This window comes from Temnothorax americanus, unplaced genomic scaffold (assembly GCF_048541705.1).
Source record: "Temnothorax americanus isolate GAGA-0224 unplaced genomic scaffold, ASM4854170v1 Scaffold30, whole genome shotgun sequence".
Lineage (NCBI taxonomy): Eukaryota > Metazoa > Arthropoda > Insecta > Hymenoptera > Formicidae > Temnothorax > Temnothorax americanus.
In genome coordinates, this window is record NW_027509443.1 from 402759 (window position 1) to 423359 (window position 20601).

At 35.1% G+C, this 20601-nt stretch overlaps 3 protein-coding genes across 6 annotated transcripts; 2 read left to right on the forward strand and 1 right to left on the reverse strand.

Annotated features, from left to right (window-relative positions):
- The first annotated feature begins 1540 nt into the window (after positions 1 to 1540).
- Positions 1541 to 3443, forward strand: LOC143900810 (uncharacterized). Its single transcript, XM_077412540.1, has 2 exons — positions 1541 to 1907; positions 2033 to 3443. The coding sequence occupies exons 1-2, from the start codon at positions 1656 to 1658 to the stop codon at positions 2603 to 2605; spliced, it is 825 nt and encodes a 274-aa protein (XP_077268666.1). The 5' UTR covers positions 1541 to 1655; the 3' UTR covers positions 2606 to 3443.
- Positions 2952 to 16568, reverse strand: LOC143900809 (1-acyl-sn-glycerol-3-phosphate acyltransferase alpha-like). 3 transcript variants are annotated; one of them, XM_077412538.1, is made up of 6 exons: positions 16537 to 16568; positions 5345 to 5530; positions 5137 to 5270; positions 4794 to 4975; positions 4431 to 4596; positions 2952 to 4224 (listed from the first exon to the last, which is right to left on the reverse strand). In XM_077412538.1, exons 1-6 carry the CDS (start codon positions 16551 to 16553, stop codon positions 4061 to 4063), a joined length of 849 nt encoding a protein of 282 aa, XP_077268664.1. In that variant the 5' UTR covers positions 16554 to 16568; the 3' UTR covers positions 2952 to 4060. The 3 variants fall into 3 exon arrangements, with proteins under 3 accessions (XP_077268664.1, XP_077268665.1, XP_077268663.1); XM_077412539.1 differs by lacking the exon at positions 16537 to 16568 and adding an exon at positions 14140 to 14162; XM_077412537.1 differs by lacking the exon at positions 16537 to 16568 and adding an exon at positions 14036 to 14100.
- On the forward strand, positions 14314 to 20440 carry App-bp1 (Nedd8-activating enzyme E1 regulatory subunit APP-BP1). Of its 2 annotated transcripts, XM_077412533.1 has the most exons (9): positions 14314 to 14557; positions 17461 to 17734; positions 17941 to 18105; positions 18193 to 18375; positions 18511 to 19006; positions 19083 to 19216; positions 19533 to 19735; positions 19941 to 20077; positions 20150 to 20440. In XM_077412533.1, exons 2-9 carry the CDS (start codon positions 17667 to 17669, stop codon positions 20378 to 20380), a joined length of 1617 nt encoding a protein of 538 aa, XP_077268659.1. In that variant the 5' UTR covers positions 14314 to 14557; positions 17461 to 17666; the 3' UTR covers positions 20381 to 20440. The 2 variants fall into 2 exon arrangements, with proteins under 2 accessions (XP_077268659.1, XP_077268660.1); XM_077412534.1 differs by lacking the exons at positions 14314 to 14557; positions 17461 to 17734 and having other exon boundaries at positions 17964 to 18105; positions 18204 to 18375.
- The last annotated feature ends 161 nt before the right edge of the window (positions 20441 to 20601 follow it).

Here is a 20601-nt window from a genome sequence, read left to right on the forward strand (position 1 = left end):
TTAACAGCGTTTTTTAATTGTATACATATATAAGAAAAACAAATTAATATGTAGATGACAGAGATGTAACTTAACCATGTTATTCAAAAATAGTATTTCACTTTAATTCAAATCTTTGATTTTATAAATTATTAATATGCTATATAATGTTAATAAAAAGTTCCGCATTTATTTTCTTTTTAGAATATCATTATTCTGATATATAGTACAAGTTATGTCAAAAGAGATTTGTCATAATCGTCATGATCAGTGTAAACTCAAACAAATACTCGAACAAGTGGAAGCTCTTTCAGATGTAGTGGACGAACTTAGGTCGGAGCTAAATTGTTTGAAGAAAATATCCTTCAACGCAAATCGTGAAAATGTATGTTTCGAATCTATAAAAGAAAATGACAAAATTGATGATGCTAGTCCGAATGTATTACAAAAAGTAAAACCATATTTTGAAAATATTGGATTTTCCGCAAGGATCGACGAAACGTATAAGCTCACAAAAAATAGCCAGGTATTTTGATAATATATTAAACAAAGATATTTTTAATAATAATAACTAACATTTTTTGGTCATAAGAATTTCTCATATAAATATTATATATGTATATGTTCGTTTTTACATAATATTCTCTTTTACAAATTTAACATAATATTTCCGACATATTTATTAATATTTCCTACATAAACAATGTTCTTCTTCACACAGTATTTGGAAAAATTGATTAAGATTTGAGAATTTAATATAATAAATGTCATAGCATGTTGCCGTCTTTTGTTATTTATACATATAACAATTATCTACGTTTATAATAAAAATTATTTATATAAAGAATATATATAGCAATATAGTTTTACGTAAGAATAATTAAACCGTATTAAACTTATAAAAAGAAAATGTATATTACTTTGTGTATAAGGTCTTGAGGAAAGAGGGTCAAGAACCAATTAGATTCTCAACGATATACGATAACTTGAAATACTTTAAAAACAAGATTATTAAAAATATACAAAGTGTTCGAAAAACTCAACAATTCGCAAAGAGCACTAAAAATAAATGTGTAACATCCAATGAAAAGCAACAAATGTGTCTTTTGCGAAGAAAAGAACAACAAAAGTCCTTAAAATTCCATAGAAGAAACGAATATATAAATAAGTACACCGACATTGTCGAAGAATTGGATAATTCGATAGATACTTCATTTACATCTGATACTTCTGCACAAGCAGACATTGTTATATGTTCACGACAAGAAAGTTACAAGAAGTCGTACAATTGTAACCGTTTTGCAAGTCGAAACATTACGGAAAATAATGAGCAAACCAGCCCGTTATCAATGATAAACGATGATCGATCTGTGATTCACTTAGATAGGTTCGCAGATAAATTATCAAAAAATCATGTGAGACAAACGTTTTTAAAGAATAAAATAAAAAAATATAAAAAATGTTCATGCAGGAAACAATGTCCTTATGCGCTACATAAATTGCCATGTAATAAATACAGATGTAGCACGCCGGAGAAAAAAGTAGAGGACGAAATCAGCGAATTGACGCTCGAGTGCCTAAGTTTCGGGGAAAAGAGAGATTTCCCGAAGTTTATAAATGTCGATACGGTGCGAAATAGTGAATGTTGCACGGATTCTTCGCCTGTCGAAATTGGAATGGACGAATCTTTAACTTCTTCACTTTCGGTGGATCTCGAAGTTGATATTTGTAACGATTACTGCGATTTGGAAGATGTCGACGAATTTACCGAGCGAAGAAAAGCCAGAACATATATTGTAAACAGAACGAACATGAGAAAAGATGATTTAATTAAAGGTTTTAGAGCTGAGAATGAACCATCTCTTAACATAATCTCCTCGTGGAGAAATGTAAGCGAAAAAAAGGAAAAGATCGATGAAATTGTGAAGGTAAGTTAATATTGATAATTTTATTTGATTTATGAGAAAATCTGTCATTAAAATAGCAAAATGTTCAAACAAAATGTAGAAATGTATAATAATTATATAATAATTACGTAAAATTATATTTACAGAAAGTTCTGTCTCAAGAAAGATACATATATTCTGAAGAAAATAACCAAGGGTATAAAAAATCTGGAACAGGGAACTTTATCAGCGATCCATGGCCATTAAAAAACAGTAAACAAATTCAATGCGTTATTCCTGCATTAACAACTTCAGTATTTAATAGAAAAATATCTGTAAAAACTTCAACTCCAAATGTTCAACAAAAAGGCATTCAAACGTATCGAACGACAGACCAGACGAAATATAATAGTTTTCCTAAGATAATAATTCCAAGAAGAATAAAAACGAATGTACAAACACAAGCTGGCAAACGCTCGTGTTTGAACAGTATACAACATGGATCGTCAGCTTTGGATAATTGTACAAATAGAAAGAACGCGAAAGAGACTGATGTCAAGGATGAAGGGAAAATGATTACAAGGAAAAGAAATATCTGCGATATTTGTGCTATCGAGATGGATGCTTTATCATCGGAAATAATTTGGCCTCGAATGACGAAATCTAATATTTATTCTGCACTCCAGGCTGAAGAAGACATTAATATTCATTCGGATAAAGCCTTTGAGCCAAATGTGTGATTTAGCTGACTGGCAAACTAGGGTAATGCCTGTGAGAACGTCTTGTCCGTATTGTATAATAGCAATCACGTCTATGGTAAAAAGGTAAAAAATTACGTGGCTCTGTCAACTCCCACTCCCACCGATTACCATCCTTCATCTAAAAGGACTAAATTTTAATATGAGCAATGTATCCGACAAGGTTTATAACCGTCTTGAAAAACTTGATGATATTGCTGCTTGATATTTGATCATAATGGTATATTTTATGGGAATATTTATTGTTTTCAGGTTTTATCTAGTTAAATTGATAATTAATGATAAAAATGATAATACATATGTATATTATCGTCCCAAATGCGCCATATTATTTAAAATATAATTTATTATAGCAGTAACAACAAACATTAGTCTTGTATAGACATGTAAATCAGACATTTGCGACGACATTTACTCCGCAGACTCCGCTGTTCTTCGATATTGCTCTCGTATTAACATAGTCTTACGAGTACAAAAAAAGAAGCGTATACATATTAATTACATATTTTTCCTGAAGATTCCTAACGCATTAAGTAATTAATTTTTCCCATCCCGTCAATAGAATGTTTTTCAAAGAGGATCAAGTGGATATGTTGCACAAATATACTTGATAAGATCTACTTTTACAATAATCAAAAAGATTACACAGAAACGTTTATACATGTACATAAGTGCATCTCGTTTATATTGTTAGTAAGTAATTCAATTTCATTACAATCAGGTTTTATATTTTATTCTATTACGAGAGAAATCTTATCTGTTACAAATTAATCGCGTATGTAAAATAATAATAACAGATTTCAAATATCCAGGTTGATAACACTTAATGCAAAAATATTACTCAACACACACATATAATGTAAGTAATTTATACCTACTGGAATACACATAATAGGATAGACATATACTTTTACATATTGTACGATTTTACACTTGGTATCAGTTATAAAATGTACGCCACGTTTTGCATGGTGATATAGAAAGAGAGAATGTCGGTTATAAATTATATTTTTCTGTATAAGGTATAAAAAGTACAAATTGTGCATCGTTAAAAAATTATTTGAGCTTCGCAAAATCCTTCTGATCTTTAAAGATAAACTTGTATAAGAAGTAATGGAAGAGCACTGATTAACACGATGTTCTAAACTTACATTGTGATTGTAACATAAGCGAGGAAAGTAGTTATCGATTGATCGACCGAAATATGTATAAAGATGAATCTTACTGAACTAAAAGCTAAACTTTCTAAGTTGACATGCGTCGTGTATATGAAAGAATGTTATGGAATCACACGCGTCCATGGAAATTAGTAACGCGATAAAGTCATTCACACGTGCAATCTCTGCACGTGTAATCTACAAAGTTAGTCGCGAGCTCTCTGATTGATTAAAATTTTGATAATGACTTAGTTACGCTAATCTTTTTGGGTTACTCTTATCACTCGCACTTCAAACTTCGTATCTGTTCCTCGAGGCACTCCGTGGTGGATTCTACGAAGGTTTTGTTCATAACTTCGTACGCCTGCTCCATGAGCTTTGGAAGATCGTCTTTGGTCAAACCCGCAGTGGGAATAGGCGGTAAAACAGTAATATAACTGCTTCCTGAAATATAAAATCATCTTTTATAGACATACATATCATACGTGAAAATGTAATTATCTATATATAATTATATGTAAAAAAAATCAGATATAGAAAACTATACATGGTACGTATATACACAAGCAGATATATACACACATTATTGATTCCTTCATTATTTAATCATATATTAAATCATACATTAAAATATAGTTAAATCTGTTTACCTGAATTGAATCTTTTTAATTTGCCGTCCAGAAAGTAGTACTTTGACACGACAACGGGTTGAATCGGCATTTGAGATTCAATCGCGACATGGAAAGCGCCTTTCTTGAAGGGAAGCAATGAATTACCCGAATGTCGATGTCCTTCGGGAAATAGAAGAAGCCTCCGCTAAAAGAATCAATTGAAAGTATTAACTTCTATATAAAATACATATGTTGATTTATTTGGATCTCACTTAATTTAAATAATCTCTTCCGAGTTAATATATTCTTAATATTAATATAATATAATACTTTTTGATGTCATTTTAAATCCCAACACTGGTCAATACGAAGTTGGTACAAAGAGCATTACAGTAAAGTCACCTTCGCCAGACGAATCGATTCTGCTGTAGCGTTAATAATCTGGCATGATTCTCCGGCGTTTTTTCTATCGATGAACACCGTCCCCCAGAGCCAGCACGCGAAACCAAATGGTCCAAGGTACAAAATCTCCTTCTTGGAGATAACGGTGCAGTTATCCATCGCTAACCACAGCTCACCTAAAACTGCAAGGCCAATTTTATTATGCACGCGCGGCATTTTCGTTCCTGATAAGATATAGCCTACTTTCTTATTCGCGCATTATTATTTTATCGAGTTTGTTCAGAGCGTTTTTTAATTTAAACACAACAAACTTATAATAATTTCAATAATTAATCTCGATTACCGCAAAGGTCTAATGAACTCTGATGATTGATGAGCACGACGCAGCCCGAGTCTTTGACGATGTTCTCCTTGCCGCGAAAACGGAAATTCATCCCGATGATCTTCGCTATCGTCACCACGCCTCTAGCCGGCATTCTGTAAAATTTCATTTTATTTATATTTTAATAAAACTCTCGAAATTTTAGCTTTATCCATATACGGGAACTTACAGCGCGTTTTTCCAGCTGCCGATTCGAAATAGCATGAACGGTATCCATAATCCTGCGGCTAACGCGCTCGCTATTACGAAGAAGGTGAATTTCACTCGATATCTCACGCTCTCGCTCAAGGCACATAGCATCACAAAGAGAAATAACAGCGCGATGCCGCTCGTCGAGTAAATGCCGCATAGTACTCTGAAATCGTACAAGATTAATTATTTCCGATTGGACATTTATTCTATCCATTCGGAGATCGGAATTAAAAGATAAAACTGTGTTAAAGTTGAAGCCTATAGAATTGGAATTTATTTCCAATCATCTTCATCAAAACTTTCGAGATTTCAATCGCTATTAAAATCCAATGACTGTTTAGTTGAATTTTATTTTTAAGATAAAATTGTTTTAAAAAATGAATGAGATTGTTTATCATAATAATACCTACTATTATGTTATGCGAAGAGGGAATTAATTCCCAATTAATTTTTAATTAAATAAAATACACAATTTTTTACAATGTAAAATACGTCGCAGAGACGAGAAACGATTAAAAAATGAGTAATTTATTTTTTATATTATATTATGGAAAGATAATCTATTTTATTTTTAAAAACTTGCCTTTAAAAGAATAATGTTCATTTTTTGCAATTCTCTATAATGTATAAGAATTTGTGCATCGTTGCGCAATTATGCTATAAATTCACCTGCGGTCTTCATGGTTTAATAAAGTTTATAAAAAGACAGGTTTCTACGGCCGATTAAAAGGCACTCAGTGATGCTTTTGATGTTAAAGAAAGATGGTACACGGGAAATCATTTGACGTTTCCTCGAGTATCTCGTTTGCGAGCTAGAGTTACATGATCGCTATTATTCTACGTGACTTATTTTCAATTTCTTCGCAACAAATCACAAACTATCGGCAAATAACCGTTTCCTGTATCATCATAATGGATAGATCGGAACTCATTATTACGTAAACTTCTTTTATATCTATGTATATACGTAAATATTATACATCTTCTATATGAATTGCCGGATATCGAAAATTTTTATTTTGTGGAGTGTTTTTATAAAATAAACTACATTTAACAATGGATTACATGTCTTGTTCTTTAAGATATGAAGATACAAAGTGCGAAGTTCAACGAAATTCTGAATCAACACGGTCTGCAAAACGCACACGGTGTATAATTACGTCGATCTCATCTTGACAGTCTTGTTCGATAATAAAATATTTGAGAAACATCGAACTTTAAACGTACCTTTTTGGAAGTATTGAATTGTCTATTAAACTGTGATATTGCAATCTCACATTGCACACTTAATCAATGATAATAAAATCAGTCGCACATAGATTAAATGCCGTTCTTGCATATTCACATCAATATTACTAATTATAAATTGCAAATCATAATTTGCATAATTTGCAATTTACATTATATAATAAGATGAGGATTATCAGAAGATCGATATAGTATAACTTTTTAATTACTAATTTCTAATTTTTATTTTTAATGTTTCTAATTTATATAATCTCGTACATATATATATAAAATAAAAATTAGAAATTAGTAATTAAAAAGTTATACTTTATCGATCTTCTGATAATCCTCATCCTATTATATAATGTAAATTATGATTTGTAATTTATAATTATAGTAATACTGAGGTAAACAAGAACGGCCTTTAATCTATGTGACTGATTTTATTATCATTGATTAAGTGTGCAATGTGAGATTGCAATATCACAGTTCAATAAACAATTCAATACTTCCAAAGAGGTATGTATACGTTTAAAGTTCAATGTTTCTCAAATATTTTATTATCAAACAAGACTCTGTCAGAAGGTCGATGTAATTTTTAATTATATACCGTGCGTTTCACAGACCGTTTTGATTCATAATTTCGTTGAACTTCGTACTTTGTATCTTCATATTTTAAAGAACAAATATTAGTTATTTGTGTAACAAGTGAGGGAAGTTGAGAATTGGACACTGGTGCGGAGTGACGCACGAGCCGAACCTGAGTGCGTCCACTCCGCACGCGTGTCCAATTCTCGAAAAACCCGTACGTGTTACACACACTATTTTATATCACAAGTGCGTCTAAAGTTTAAAAAAGGACTTGCGGGGGATTATTTCTCCCAACGAGGGGGGGTTTTGGGGTCCGGGGGACAGGGGGTCCGGGGGGGCGAAACCCCCCGGGCAGGGGGGTTCGGGGGGGCAAAGCCCCCCCGAGTCGAAAAGTTGGGCGCAGGCGGGGAGGGGGGCGCTTTATTATAAAAAATAATAAAAAAAGATATAATAAATAATAAATAAAGAGTAAATGTGAAAAAAAAACGTTGGGAAACTCATAATAATAAATTATTTCTTATATTCAATCATGGTATCGATATTAATGTCGATGCGATCTGCGATGCTGATCCATGTAAATGTTAATCACAAATGCTCTCTTATTAAACAAGAATTAACTATCAATCCCATTGAACAATGTCTAACTTAACTTCTTATAGAAGCAATAAAAGTAGTCCCCTAATTTAAAAAGATAATTATAAAAAGATACTGTGCACGTGCAGCACGTGTAAATTTTTTTGCAACGAACTGTTCTATAAATAATAGCAACGTATGATATAAAGTATGATGATATAAAGAACTTTATAAAAATATTTAATGAAGGTTATATACAAATACAGAATAAATAAATTGCATGAATCTGAAGTATTTAAAAATTCGTGTGATAAAATTTCATAAAATAAAATAAAATCTCTTTGAATAGAATTAAAAAGAAAGTTAAAGATTTATATGCAATAGCAGAGGAGTTTGATCTTCGCGCACAACTTACATATGGAGAAGTACTATTACAAATAGAATCCTTATTTAGCAATGTTATTAATCGATTCATTGTTCCGCAAAGTAAAGAAAAGTCAAGAAAACGAGCGCTTTGTGATAATGCGCAGTGACGTTATATGTTTTCGCGAACATCACGCGATACAATGTCGAATCGATTCTTTTTTTCAGCAGATATAGCTCAAGTAGAGCAGATCTCGCGAAATGTTTGCTACGAATTTAGTCGACAGAAATACTGTCGATATAAAACGTAAGCAAATGTCAGCAAAGTTCGCTGACACAGTATGACGGCGGAAATCACGCGATTTGACGTGGATTAACGACGAAAATCGAGAAGAGTCCGCATTCGACAGATTTCGATATCGTGTCATGTTTGCGAATTCTGTTAGTGAAAAACAAGGAATTAATGCGAACGCGCGATTGATGACAAACCGCTGCAATTTCTGCTCGGATTCGTTGCCTGTCCGTTGACAGACCCCTGACAGTGAATGGGAAATAAATATGCGCATTTTATTCGAATATATATTGAATTTTTCATCGTGCAAAGTTCTATTCATGTTGCGAAATAACTGGCTCTCTTTATTTAAGAATACCTTTTCATTGCGTAGTTTAATTGCCTTTTCATTTTCTTTATGTCCAACAACTTGCTATTTCTCGACTTGTACATATACAACACATATTTAAAAATATCTCAAGTAAACATATGCTAAAATTATCAATAGTTTTATCGCAGAATTTATTAAATACTGGAAATATATTTTACTCCTCTCGAGCTGCATATAATGAAATGGAAAAACATGTTTACATATATAATAGTTTTTCTTCCTCCTTCGCCGTCAATGGTAATTTTACGCGTTTAGTATCAAGAGACACGGTAGTGTCTCGCGCCAAGTACACGCGGAGCGAGACCGACCGTGACTCTTTTACGCGACGTGACGGGTTGCGAGTACCCGAGATGTTGAGATCTCGATAACGAGTGAACGGATCAAGTTCTAAGTAGGCTTGATCGATAGCTTGGGGTCCAATTAGGGGGGGGTTTCTCTCATAATATTCCGCTACGTGCCTTACGAGCGGAGATATTGCGACGCAAAGTCCAAATGTGAAAATTTATTTTTAAGATACTCCTCCTCCTCCTCCTCCTCTTCCTCCTAACGCCACGATCTATCAGAGAAACGTCACTTTCACTTTTTCGACGCTGGCGGCGCAGGTATCGCCAGTTTCGATATCGCGCGCGTATTTCAAAATTAGGTCGATAAATTTATCGGTCAGGAGGAAGATTTCTATTTAAGTAAAAATTAGGTATATATATAATAAATATTGAGTCAACGGAAAAGTAGGTTCTCTATGCTTGGCAGAAAGTGCCGCTAGGGAATTTTTAAGTCGATTCTTATGAATCAAGCTTGAATTTGATGTCTATGTATCCCAGGTTGCCGATGACAAGGTCCAGATAGTGCGCTTTATAGTTTTCGGTGACCAGGTGTAATAATACGTTGAATTCGATGTCTACGTGTCCCAGGTTGCCGATGACAAGGTCCACATAGTGCGCTCCGTAGTTTTTGGTGTCTACGTGTATTAATATCTTGAATTCGATGTCCACGTGTCCCAAGTTGCCGATGACGGGATCCAGATAATGCGCTTCATAGTTTTCGGTGTCCAGGTGTAATCGTACGTTGAATGCGATGTCTAGGTGTCCCAGGTTGCCGATGACAAGGTCCACATAGTGCGCTCCGTAGTTTTTGGTGTCTACGTGTATTAATACCTTGAATTCAATGTTCACGTGTCCCAGGTTGCCGATGACAAGATCCAGATAGTGCGCTTCATAGTTTTCGGTGTCCAGGTGTAATCGTACGTTGAATTCGATGTCTAGGTGTCCCAGGTTGCCGATGACGAGGTCCACATAGTGCGCTCCGTAGTTTTCGGTGTCTACGTGTATTAATACCTTGAATTCGATGTCCACGTGTCCCAGGTTGCCGATGACGAGGTCCACACAGTGCGCTTCGTAGTTTTCGGTGTCCAGGTGTAATAATACGTTGAATTCGATGTCCACGTGTCCCAGGTTGCCGATGACGAGGTCCACACAGTGCGCTTCATAGTTTTCGGTGTCCAGGTGTAATAATACGTTGAATTCGATGTCCACGTGTCCCAGGTTGCCGATGACGAGGTCCACACAGTGCGCTTCGTAGTTTTCGGTGTCCAGGTGTAATAATATGTTGAATGCGATGTCTACGTGTCCCAGGTTGCCGATGACGAGGTCCACATAGTGCGCTCCGTAGTTTTTGGTGTCTACGTGTATTAATATCTTGAATTCGATGTCCACGTGTCCCAGGTTGCCGATGACGGGATCCAGATAATGCGCTTCATAGTTTTTGATGTCCAAGTGTAATCGTACGTTGAATGCGATGTCTAGGTGTCCCAGGTTGCCGATGACAAGGTCCACATAGTGCGCTCCGTAGTTTTTGGTGTCTACGTGTATTAATACCTTGAATTCAATGTTCACGTGTCCCAGGTTGCCGATGACAAGATCCAGATAGTGCGCTTCATAGTTTTCGGTGTCCAGGTGTAATCGTACGTTGAATTCGATGTCTAGGTGTCCCAGGTTGCCGATGACGAGGTCCACATAGTGCGCTCCGTAGTTTTCGGTGTCTACGTGTATTAATACCTTGAATTCGATGTCCACGTGTCCCAGGTTGCCGATGACGAGGTCCACATAGTGCGCTTCGTAGTTTTCGGTGTCCAGGTGTAATCATACGTTGAATTCGATGTCTAGGTGTCCCAGGTTGCCGATGACGGGTTCCAGATAGTGCGCTTCATAGTTTTTGGTGTCCAGGTGTAATCATACGTTGAATGCGACGTCTAGGTGTCCCAGGTTGCCGATGACAAGGTCCACATAGTGCGCTCCGTAGTTTTTGGTGTCTACGTGTATTAATACCTTGAATTCAATGTTCACGTGTCCCAGGTTGCCGATGACAAGATCCAGATAGTGCGCTTCATAGTTTTCGGTGTCCAGGTGTAATCGTACGTTGAATTCGATGTCTAGGTATCCCAGGTTGCCGATGACAAGGTCCACATAGTGCGCTCCGTAGTTTTCGGTGTCCACGTGTCCCAGGTTGCCGATGACGAGATCCAGATAGTGCGCTTCATAGTTTTCGGTGTCCAGGTGTAATTGTACGTTGAATTCGATGTCTAGGTGTCCCAGGTTGCCGATGACAAGGTCCACATATTGCGCTCCGTAGTTTTCGGTGTCTACGTGTATTAATACCTTGAAATTGATGTCTAGGTGTCCCAGGTTGCTGATGACGAGGTCCACATAATGCGCTTCATAGTTTTTGGTGTCTAGGTGTATTAATAACTTTAAATCTGAATGGGTGCGTTCAGCCGATACTCCGCTAGCCTAGCAATCGTGAGCAGTTGCTCGTTTTTGCTCGTTTCTTCTCTTTTTAATCCAGTAAGTCAAAAAAGAGGAAACGAGCGAAAACGAGCGACTGCTCACGATTGCTAGGCTAGCAAAGTATCGGCTGAACGCACCCAATGTAGGACACGTAGATATCGAATTCGAGGTATTAATACATGTAGACACCGAAAACTACGAAGCGCACTATGTGGACCTCGTCATCGGCAACTTGGAACACGTGGCCATCAAATTCAAGGTATTAATACACCTGGACACCGAAAACTATAGAGCGCGCTATGTGGACCTCGTCATCGGCAACCTGGGACACCTAAACATTGAATTCAAGCTTGATTCATAAAAATCGACTTAAAATTTCCCTAGCGGCAGAATTAAAATTATGTCATGACATAATAATAATCGCTGAATTAAAATTATGTCTAGACATAATAAAAATTGGACAAAAATTATGTTTAGACATAATAAAAATTGGATGAATTAAAATTATGTCTGACGTAAAAATAATTATCAAAAATATCGATACCTGAAGATATCGGTACATATACAGTTGCGAACAACATTCAGTAAGACACGCAAATAAAAATAAATAAAGAATTTTACAGTTAACGACTTATTAACATTAATCATGCTTTATTGCGATTATGTTTTATGTTGAAATTGAAAAATATATACAAGGTGTACAACTAAAAGGGTTACAGATTATTATTTTTTAAAAACTGAGCAAAATATTAAATTGTTGTTTTCTTTAGAAATAATAGTCCGTAACACTTTTAGCTTCATACCTTGTATTATATACGGTTTATGAAATTATAAGATATATTGTTTATAAGATTAAGTTGCGTAACACTACAAAAAGGCGTGATATCCGTACAAAATTACCTTTTTAAAAAAAAGGTAAAATGAGCGCCAAGTACACGCATAATAGTGTATATGTATTATGTTGTTACCCTGTTATGTTGTTACCTCGAAAAAAACAAAGTGGTAGTATTATACCTCCAAATAGCTTTATCCTGTACATACTGTTTATACAATGCGTAATATACTACAAAAAGGCGTGATATCCGCACAAAATTACCTTTTTTAAAAAAAGGTAAAAAAAGGCGCCAAGTACACGTATAGTAGTGTATATGTTGTTACCTAAAAAAAAAAAAAGAAAGTGGTAGTATTATACCTCGAAAAAACCTAAGTAACAAGTGGTAGATCTTTATATCTCGAAAATCTCGAAAAAATCTAAGCAGTAGTATCTTTATTTCCGAAAAATTATAACCCAAGTGATACACGTCACAAAATTATGTTACCTTATCAAAAAGAAGAGTCGCGTTTCAAGTGATCTATTACAATTACAAAAAAGAAATGATATCTCTTTAAGTTAGAGCGCCAATTACAGAGAGAACATGTATATTGCCTCAAAAAATAATTGTTGCACTACATTGAAAAATCTTTACATTGTGTCAATTAGAAAAGAATGTATAATAACAATTTTATAAAATTAAAAAATTTTATTTAAATTTAACAAGGGAATACAAGATATTTAAATACAAAATTATTTACATGTGTATTTTTTAATGGCCACAAAGAATTACAGAAGTAACAGTACAAAATAAAAATATTTTATTAAAATACATAAATTTTTCTTGTAAAAAAACTTGGCGCTGCTAGACCTCGAAATTTTAAATAAATAAAAACAACAATAAATAAAAATAATTCAGAGAAGAATACAATGGGAGTAATATTAAATGATTATCAGCGTGGATGTGGGAGTGAGTGATATGGGTGTGCGTGACTACGCGGACGGCGGATAATGCGGCTTATAATTAAGTATAGAATAAGTTTATTTATTTATTTAAAATTTCGAGGTCTAGCAGCGCCAAGTTTTTTTACAAGAAAAATTTATGTATTTTAATAAAATATTTTTATTTTGTACTGTTACTTCTGTAATTCTTTGTGGCCATTAAAAAATACACATGTAAATAATTTTGTATTTAAATATCTTGTATTCCCTTGTTAAATTTAAATAAAATTTTTTAATCTTATAAAATTGTTATTATACATTCTTTTCTAATTGACACAATGTAAAGATTTTTCAATGTAGTGCAACAATTATTTTTTGAGGCAATATACATGTTCTCTCTGTAATTGGCGCTCTAACTTAAAGAGATATCATTTCTTTTTTGTAATTGTAATAGATCACTTGAAACGCGACTCTTCTTTTTGATAAGGTAACATAATTTTGTGACGTGTATCACTTGGGTTATAATTTTTCGGAAATAAAGATACTACTGCTTAGATTTTTTCGAGATTTTCGAGATATAAAGATCTACCACTTGTTACTTAGGTTTTTTCGAGGTATAATACTACCACTTTCTTTTTTTTTTTTTAGGTTATGCATATACCGCGTCATTATAATTTCAATGTTCACAATAAGTAACGTATATTTTTATCAATAACCTGGTTTTCTTGCTCTGTCCTGCGTATATTAGTTTTTTTACGACTGGCATAAATTACGAAACATTGTAAGTTAAAATTAGATTTAAAAAAAAAATTATACGCACTTCCACATTTCCAATTATTATCATTAAAACGCGAGGTCAAGACTCCGGAAAATGATTCTGCCGAAGTGAAAATGTATAAACATGCATGCACCATCTCGGATCATCCGATCGCGCGACTGACCGGAGCGGAGGTCAGAATTCTTCTTCAACTGTCACTCGAGTCCTTTACTCTCCCAGCTGATAAGCGAGTCAATTCGTTCGTTAAAGATTAAACGATTTTATTCAGTAAGTTTCGAGCCTGGTCGTGTCGAAGGTAGTGAAGATATATTTCGAATAGTCGGACACACCCTAATTCATTACCGTTAATTGACGTAACTCCTTGTATTTCCTTTGTCTTTCGCTCGTAATGACACGCGGACACGGAACGACTTGATCGTATTTATTATTTATTAGATCGTTACCGAGAAAAATAAAACAGGTAAAGAGCCTTTAAAATATTAATTCGTATAACGACTGACCGGCGACCGCCTTTTGCTTGTACGGCTCATTTCCTAAATTGTATTAACGTGCGAAATGTGTGTATATACGGAGTATATACGACTTATACCCGTGTGCGAAGACGCATACGCGCGGCAATAAGAGCATTATAGACCGATCGAAATCCAAGGAACATAGTCCGATCGAAATTCTATACATAATTGAAGTGTGTAATTACGCCCGTCCGGAGATAACACAAGGATAACACAAGGGATAACAAAGTTAGTATCGACTGGCATCGATAACGCTACGCGCAAAATGTTCGCGATATATTATAGATATTATATAAATTGATAGAAAAATTCTCAACATGGTTTTCCGTGACTCATACGTACTACGAAGGCGTGTTACGACCGCTGTTAGCACGAGATAAACGAATGAGATTTTGACGTGATCGAGATGTAATCAAGATATTTGATATCAGTTTTTTTCCACAGAGGCTATATACGAATTCCGTGATGAGCTGCGATGAAATAATACGGTATGTCATAATAAAGGCCTCGATAAAATTATCTGCTTCTCATTATGATGATGTACGTTGGGGAATAAAAATTTGCCTATAATGAGCGCATTTTAAGTGACCCGTGTGAAAAATGTATCCGTACTATAAATAATATAATGATAAGAACGCGTAGTGAGCACATGATTCATTAAATAGTCATTAACACATTTAACGTTCTGTCCCAGGTGTTAAAGACAATTGCTAATGACAGATAAAAGAAAATCGGCATAAAAATTGCAAAAAATTTGTAGCAGAATACAAAAAGAAACTCTATATTCATATTGCATGGTTATCACTGTGTATATTCGCACGCGAAATATTATCTTAAATTTACAAAACGTAAAGATTTTGTGATTTATCCGCGCTTGTCGATTTGATATCTAAATACTAAAATATTCAACTTACTGAACTTACAATTAATAATTGCTGAATATAATCAAATAATTAATCACTTGCCGTAATCACATTCTATCTACTCATGTCTAATCTAAAAAAATACATAACTTTGTGACATAGCAAACTCTAAAGTAACAAATGGTTGTTTTAAAACTTTAATGTCTCTTAGTTTTGCAATTAAGATAAATTAAAGTAAAAAATAGTACATTAGTAAAGTAAAATAGAACACTTAAATAACTTGAATGCTTGAATTTTAAACGGGATTAGTTCCATAAATTTATTTCCTTCTTTTGATAAAAGTTTTACTAAAGTACTAAAACTGCTTAAATTAAACTTTAATTATCCAAAATATTCAACATAAATATAATACATTAAAAATGATATGTGCATAGGCTTGCATAAACGAAAAAGGTTCTTCTTATGTGATCCGAATAAAATAATTTTCCTGTTAATTTTCTAATGGCAATTTCATAGAAATGCACTGTTCAATATACACAGCGATATGTATAATCGAGATTCAATATCACTACCAATGTTAATGAATCCCCAATTATGCGGATTCAAACAAATGGGAATTCAACGCTATTGCGCGCGTGCTTTGTTACGTAAAAATAAACGATCTCTCTCTCTCTCTCTCTCTCTCCGCGATTGATCAAAGACAACTGTCAAACGCCAGCGATCGTCGGCTGCGTTAGCGTGCCGCGCCGCGGGCTGCGGGCACGTGGCGCGCGCGAATATCGAATATCGAACGCCATCAGGTCGGCGCGCCTCGTCGATCCTCGATACCTCTCGACTTTTCGAAAAGTGCCGCCAATGATTTTTACCGGTTTGCGGAGCGCCTCGTCGTTACTTGCAGTTATAGCATCGTCTCGCGATCGGAGAAAACGAAGCGTACTTAATGTCACGCGAATTTTCAGCGCGCTCTCCAACTGCGGAATTAATTCATCAAGTTAATGTAATTGTTATAATAAAAAATAAAAATGTACGTAATCTTAATGCGATATCGCGATTGCAATAATTACCGTCCGACTTTCCTCATTCTAAGAATATCCTTTTCTATATTTTTGCTTCTGTTTTTGAATCGCCGGTTGTTTCCCTTCAAAGTGGACCTTCTTTTTGCGTTGATCTCTCACTATTCAAATCTGCCACGTTTAGAGTACTGTCCTATCCTACACAAAAAAAGTTAAATCAAAACTTATTATAATATACTCAAATTAACGCGTTCATTATTTCGTATATATGCAACAATCTATATAATCATCTTATAAGAATTTAAATTTTTTTTTTTTAATTGAACTACATAAAATTATAATGCCTTTATTCAAGCAAGTTTTCTTTGTTTAACGCAATATTAATCATTCAACATTTCCACGTTAAAACTACAGTATATTTTGTAAATAAAAAAATTTTTTTTTCTGTATATTAAGCAAAGATCCATTTTAAACTTTGTCAGACTCACAATCAGTTCTCATCATTAACTCATAGGCCATCACAGAATCCGTTTTTATATTTAAATAAGTCGTCTTTATACCTATTATAAACCTGCAATCACAAAGTCATATTTGATTTTAGAACACTAGACACTACAGACGCGCGCCTCGCGCGCGCTATTTAGCTTTAACGTTATGCTATTACTATTACACTATAACGGTAACGATATTACAAATAATACATTACTTCTCAACTCTGACTATATATTTGTAATAAATATTTCATTAATAATTTAAAGTACATTCAAAAATAAAACACTTAACCCTAGAAAGGTCCCTGATAGCACAGTGTCAGTTGGTGCCGTCACGATGCCGTCGTGTTGCTGTTAATATGCACGAAATTCGTGTATATAAACGTGTTTCCGTTTAAACGTATATAGCGAGCCCTACTTTATACCACCGTCTGATGTCCATATCCATTCCAAACGATTATCACTTGTGAAATTAATGATCCAGGCGTACGTGTGCGTGACATGTGGCCGCCCACACACACACACACCATCCCACATCCTACTCCCAGTAGTCCCAGTTCCCACATATACTTACTCACAAGTCACACACACGCGTGCAAGTTGTGTTGTCGTGCCGCCGTTGTATTCGTACGGCTTTGCATCTCGAGGTGCTCCCTGCCGCTACGCTAGCCTCTCAGATTCGCCTCTCCGATGGCATCCCCAGAGTCGAAATCGCCCGAACAGTCCGAGAAAAACCGGAAATACGATCGCCAGTTGAGGTAAGCTGATCACCAAGTGTATATTTCGAGGTTAAAACTGCCAGCTCCAACTTCCAACTTCCAATCTCCCTGATCTTTGATTGGATAGCGAACTCTGTATCGCTGTCTTTTTAACTTCAGTCTATTTCCTCCTTAAAAGTTTTGTTTTCTCTTCTCTCATGTGACGTATGTGATGTTTTCAATTGTGATCTTCGTCTACCTGACAGATTATGGGGCGACCACGGTCAAGCAAATCTGGAGGCTGCTCATGTCTGTCTCATAAACGCTACCGGACTTGGCACAGAGGTACTGAAATCACTGGTGCTTCCAGGTATAGGAGCGTTCACCATAGTCGACGGCAAGAAGATCACCGACGAGGATATCGAAGCTAAGTATGTGTACATTATCTTGTTACAACGCCAGGTACTTAAGGCATGGCTCGACGCGACGCATTAAATCATTAAATGGATTTGACTTAGCTTTTTTCTAGAGGCGGACAGCGTTGGAAAGTCCAGAGCGCAAGTGGCCACTCAAATGCTTTTAGAGCTGAATCCAGACGTGACTGGGGATTACATCGACGAGGAGCCTGAACAAATTTTATCCAACAGCCCAGACTTTTTCAATAGCTTCACCGTGGTTATAGCGACTGCGCTGACTGAAAAGTAAGAATACAATACAGATGTATATAATCTATGAAGAATATTTAATAGAACTATACATTACGTATCTTTTTCAAGTATCGCTTCTGACATTGGCATAAACATAATAATAAATACATTCTTGGGGAATATTTTCAGAACGTTGATTCTCCTGTCGAAAAGACTTTGGGAACTGAATATTCCTCTATTAGTATGTAGGAGCTTAGGCTTTGTCGCATATATGCGGATTCAAGTAAAGGAGCACACGGTTGTAGAAACCCATCCGGATAACGAAACGCCAGATTTACGCCTAGACAGACCGTTTGATAGCCTGAAGAAGCATATAGATTCCATAAATCTAGATGAAATGAGCTTCAAAGATCATTGCCACGTACCGTACCTAATTATTTTGTACAAATACCTAGAGAAATGGATTTCGGTGCACGGCGCTTTGCCGAAAACTTACAAAGAGAAGCAGCAGCTCAGGGACATGATAAAAACTGGCATGAGACGCGATGAACACGATTCGTCTAATAGCGAGGAAAATTTCGAGGAAGCTATGAAGGCTGTAAATAAATGTATAAGAGTGAGCGATATTCCCGATAGCGTTATAAATATTTTAAACGACGATCGTTGCGTCAATCTGAGAGCGAAGGTATCGATGAAATATTCTATATGATTTATATATCGTTTGGAAACATTTTGAGTTCAAACTGATCGATATATTTTAGAGCAGCTCTTTCTGGATAATTGCGAAAGCAGTCCGTGATTTCATCGATAACGAAGGGCGAGGACTGCTACCACTTAAGGGTAATCTACCCGACATGACTGCGGACACTGAGAAATACATTGCACTCCAACAAATGTATATTGAAAATGACAGTTATACAGGACGGTGATGCACGAAAAAGTAACAGTCTTCTGTGTCAAAATGCAAATAAGAATATTTTATTAGTAAGTTTATTAATAGTAAAAGTATAACAAATGTTATATATTACATTTAAATAGTTATTATATTTTTATTTACCATTTTAATTAATATAATCATAGTAATAATATTTGAAAGAATGTAATTTAAGCTTTTTTTTAACATTGATATACACTAAGATTGCAGTACTTTTTCGTGCGTTAATTTTTAATCTGTTATAAACTAACGCGCGTTAATATCGAATCTATTTTAGTTACCATAAACAAGCATCGGCAGATGCGGAAGCAGTATGGAGGCGCACTTTGCAATTACTACGTCAACTAGGAAGATCGTCAGACTCGATTTCAGAAAAGGAGGTCAAGCTGTTTTGCAGGCATGCCGCTAATATTTATGTGGAAAAAGGCAGCTGCATCGCGGACGAATATGATCCCAAAGTTTTTGATACTAATATTATAGGTAATTATCTTCTTTTGAAAAATATAAAATCATATTTTATAATTTATAATTCATAATCGTGAAACAAGTTATCTCTATAGTAATAAAAAGAAAATATTGATTATACTGTAATACAAGAAAGACGAATTATAACTCTTAAAAATGTTTTCTTGTAATTAATAGCTTAAAGTATCTACTGCTCTTAACAACTTTACATTTTTTGCAGTTCAAAATTTAGAGAATCCAGAGAGTATGATGATTTACTACGTCATGCTCCGGGGAGTAGATAAATTCCAGGCAGAGTATAATTCGTATCCCGGCGAATTTGATGATCAAGTGGAACCCGATATCGTGAAGCTTAAGGTATTATCTTCTCTTTACACGTATGACGAAATTATCACGTTACAATTGTTCTGCAATCGAGTCGTGTTACAGACGTGCCTCACGAAACTGTTGAGCGAATGGGGATGCGGTCCGTTAGCCAAGGACGATTACGTGCACGAGCTTTGTCGATTCGGCGGCGCGGAATTGCACTCCATCTCGGCATTTCTGGGCGGGCTTGCGGCGCAGGAAACAATCAAGCTCATCACGAACCAGTATAAACCCGTTCACAACACCTTCATCTACGACGCCGCCACATCGTACTCTGGAACGTTCTCCTTTTGAAGTCGCGAACTGTTATATGAAAAGATAGATCTATGCTAATTAAAGTGATAATACAATCTTCTAGCTTATATTAATTCTTCGTGATTTCTTTAATTGTTTCGAATTAAGACGGATAGCCTTTGTGAATGTTAACGCTATTTTCTCCGACTGCTATCCCATTTATTATTTTTCACGCGATTCTAAAACATATTTAAAACACGCCAAAATTTTTTCGTTTCAAA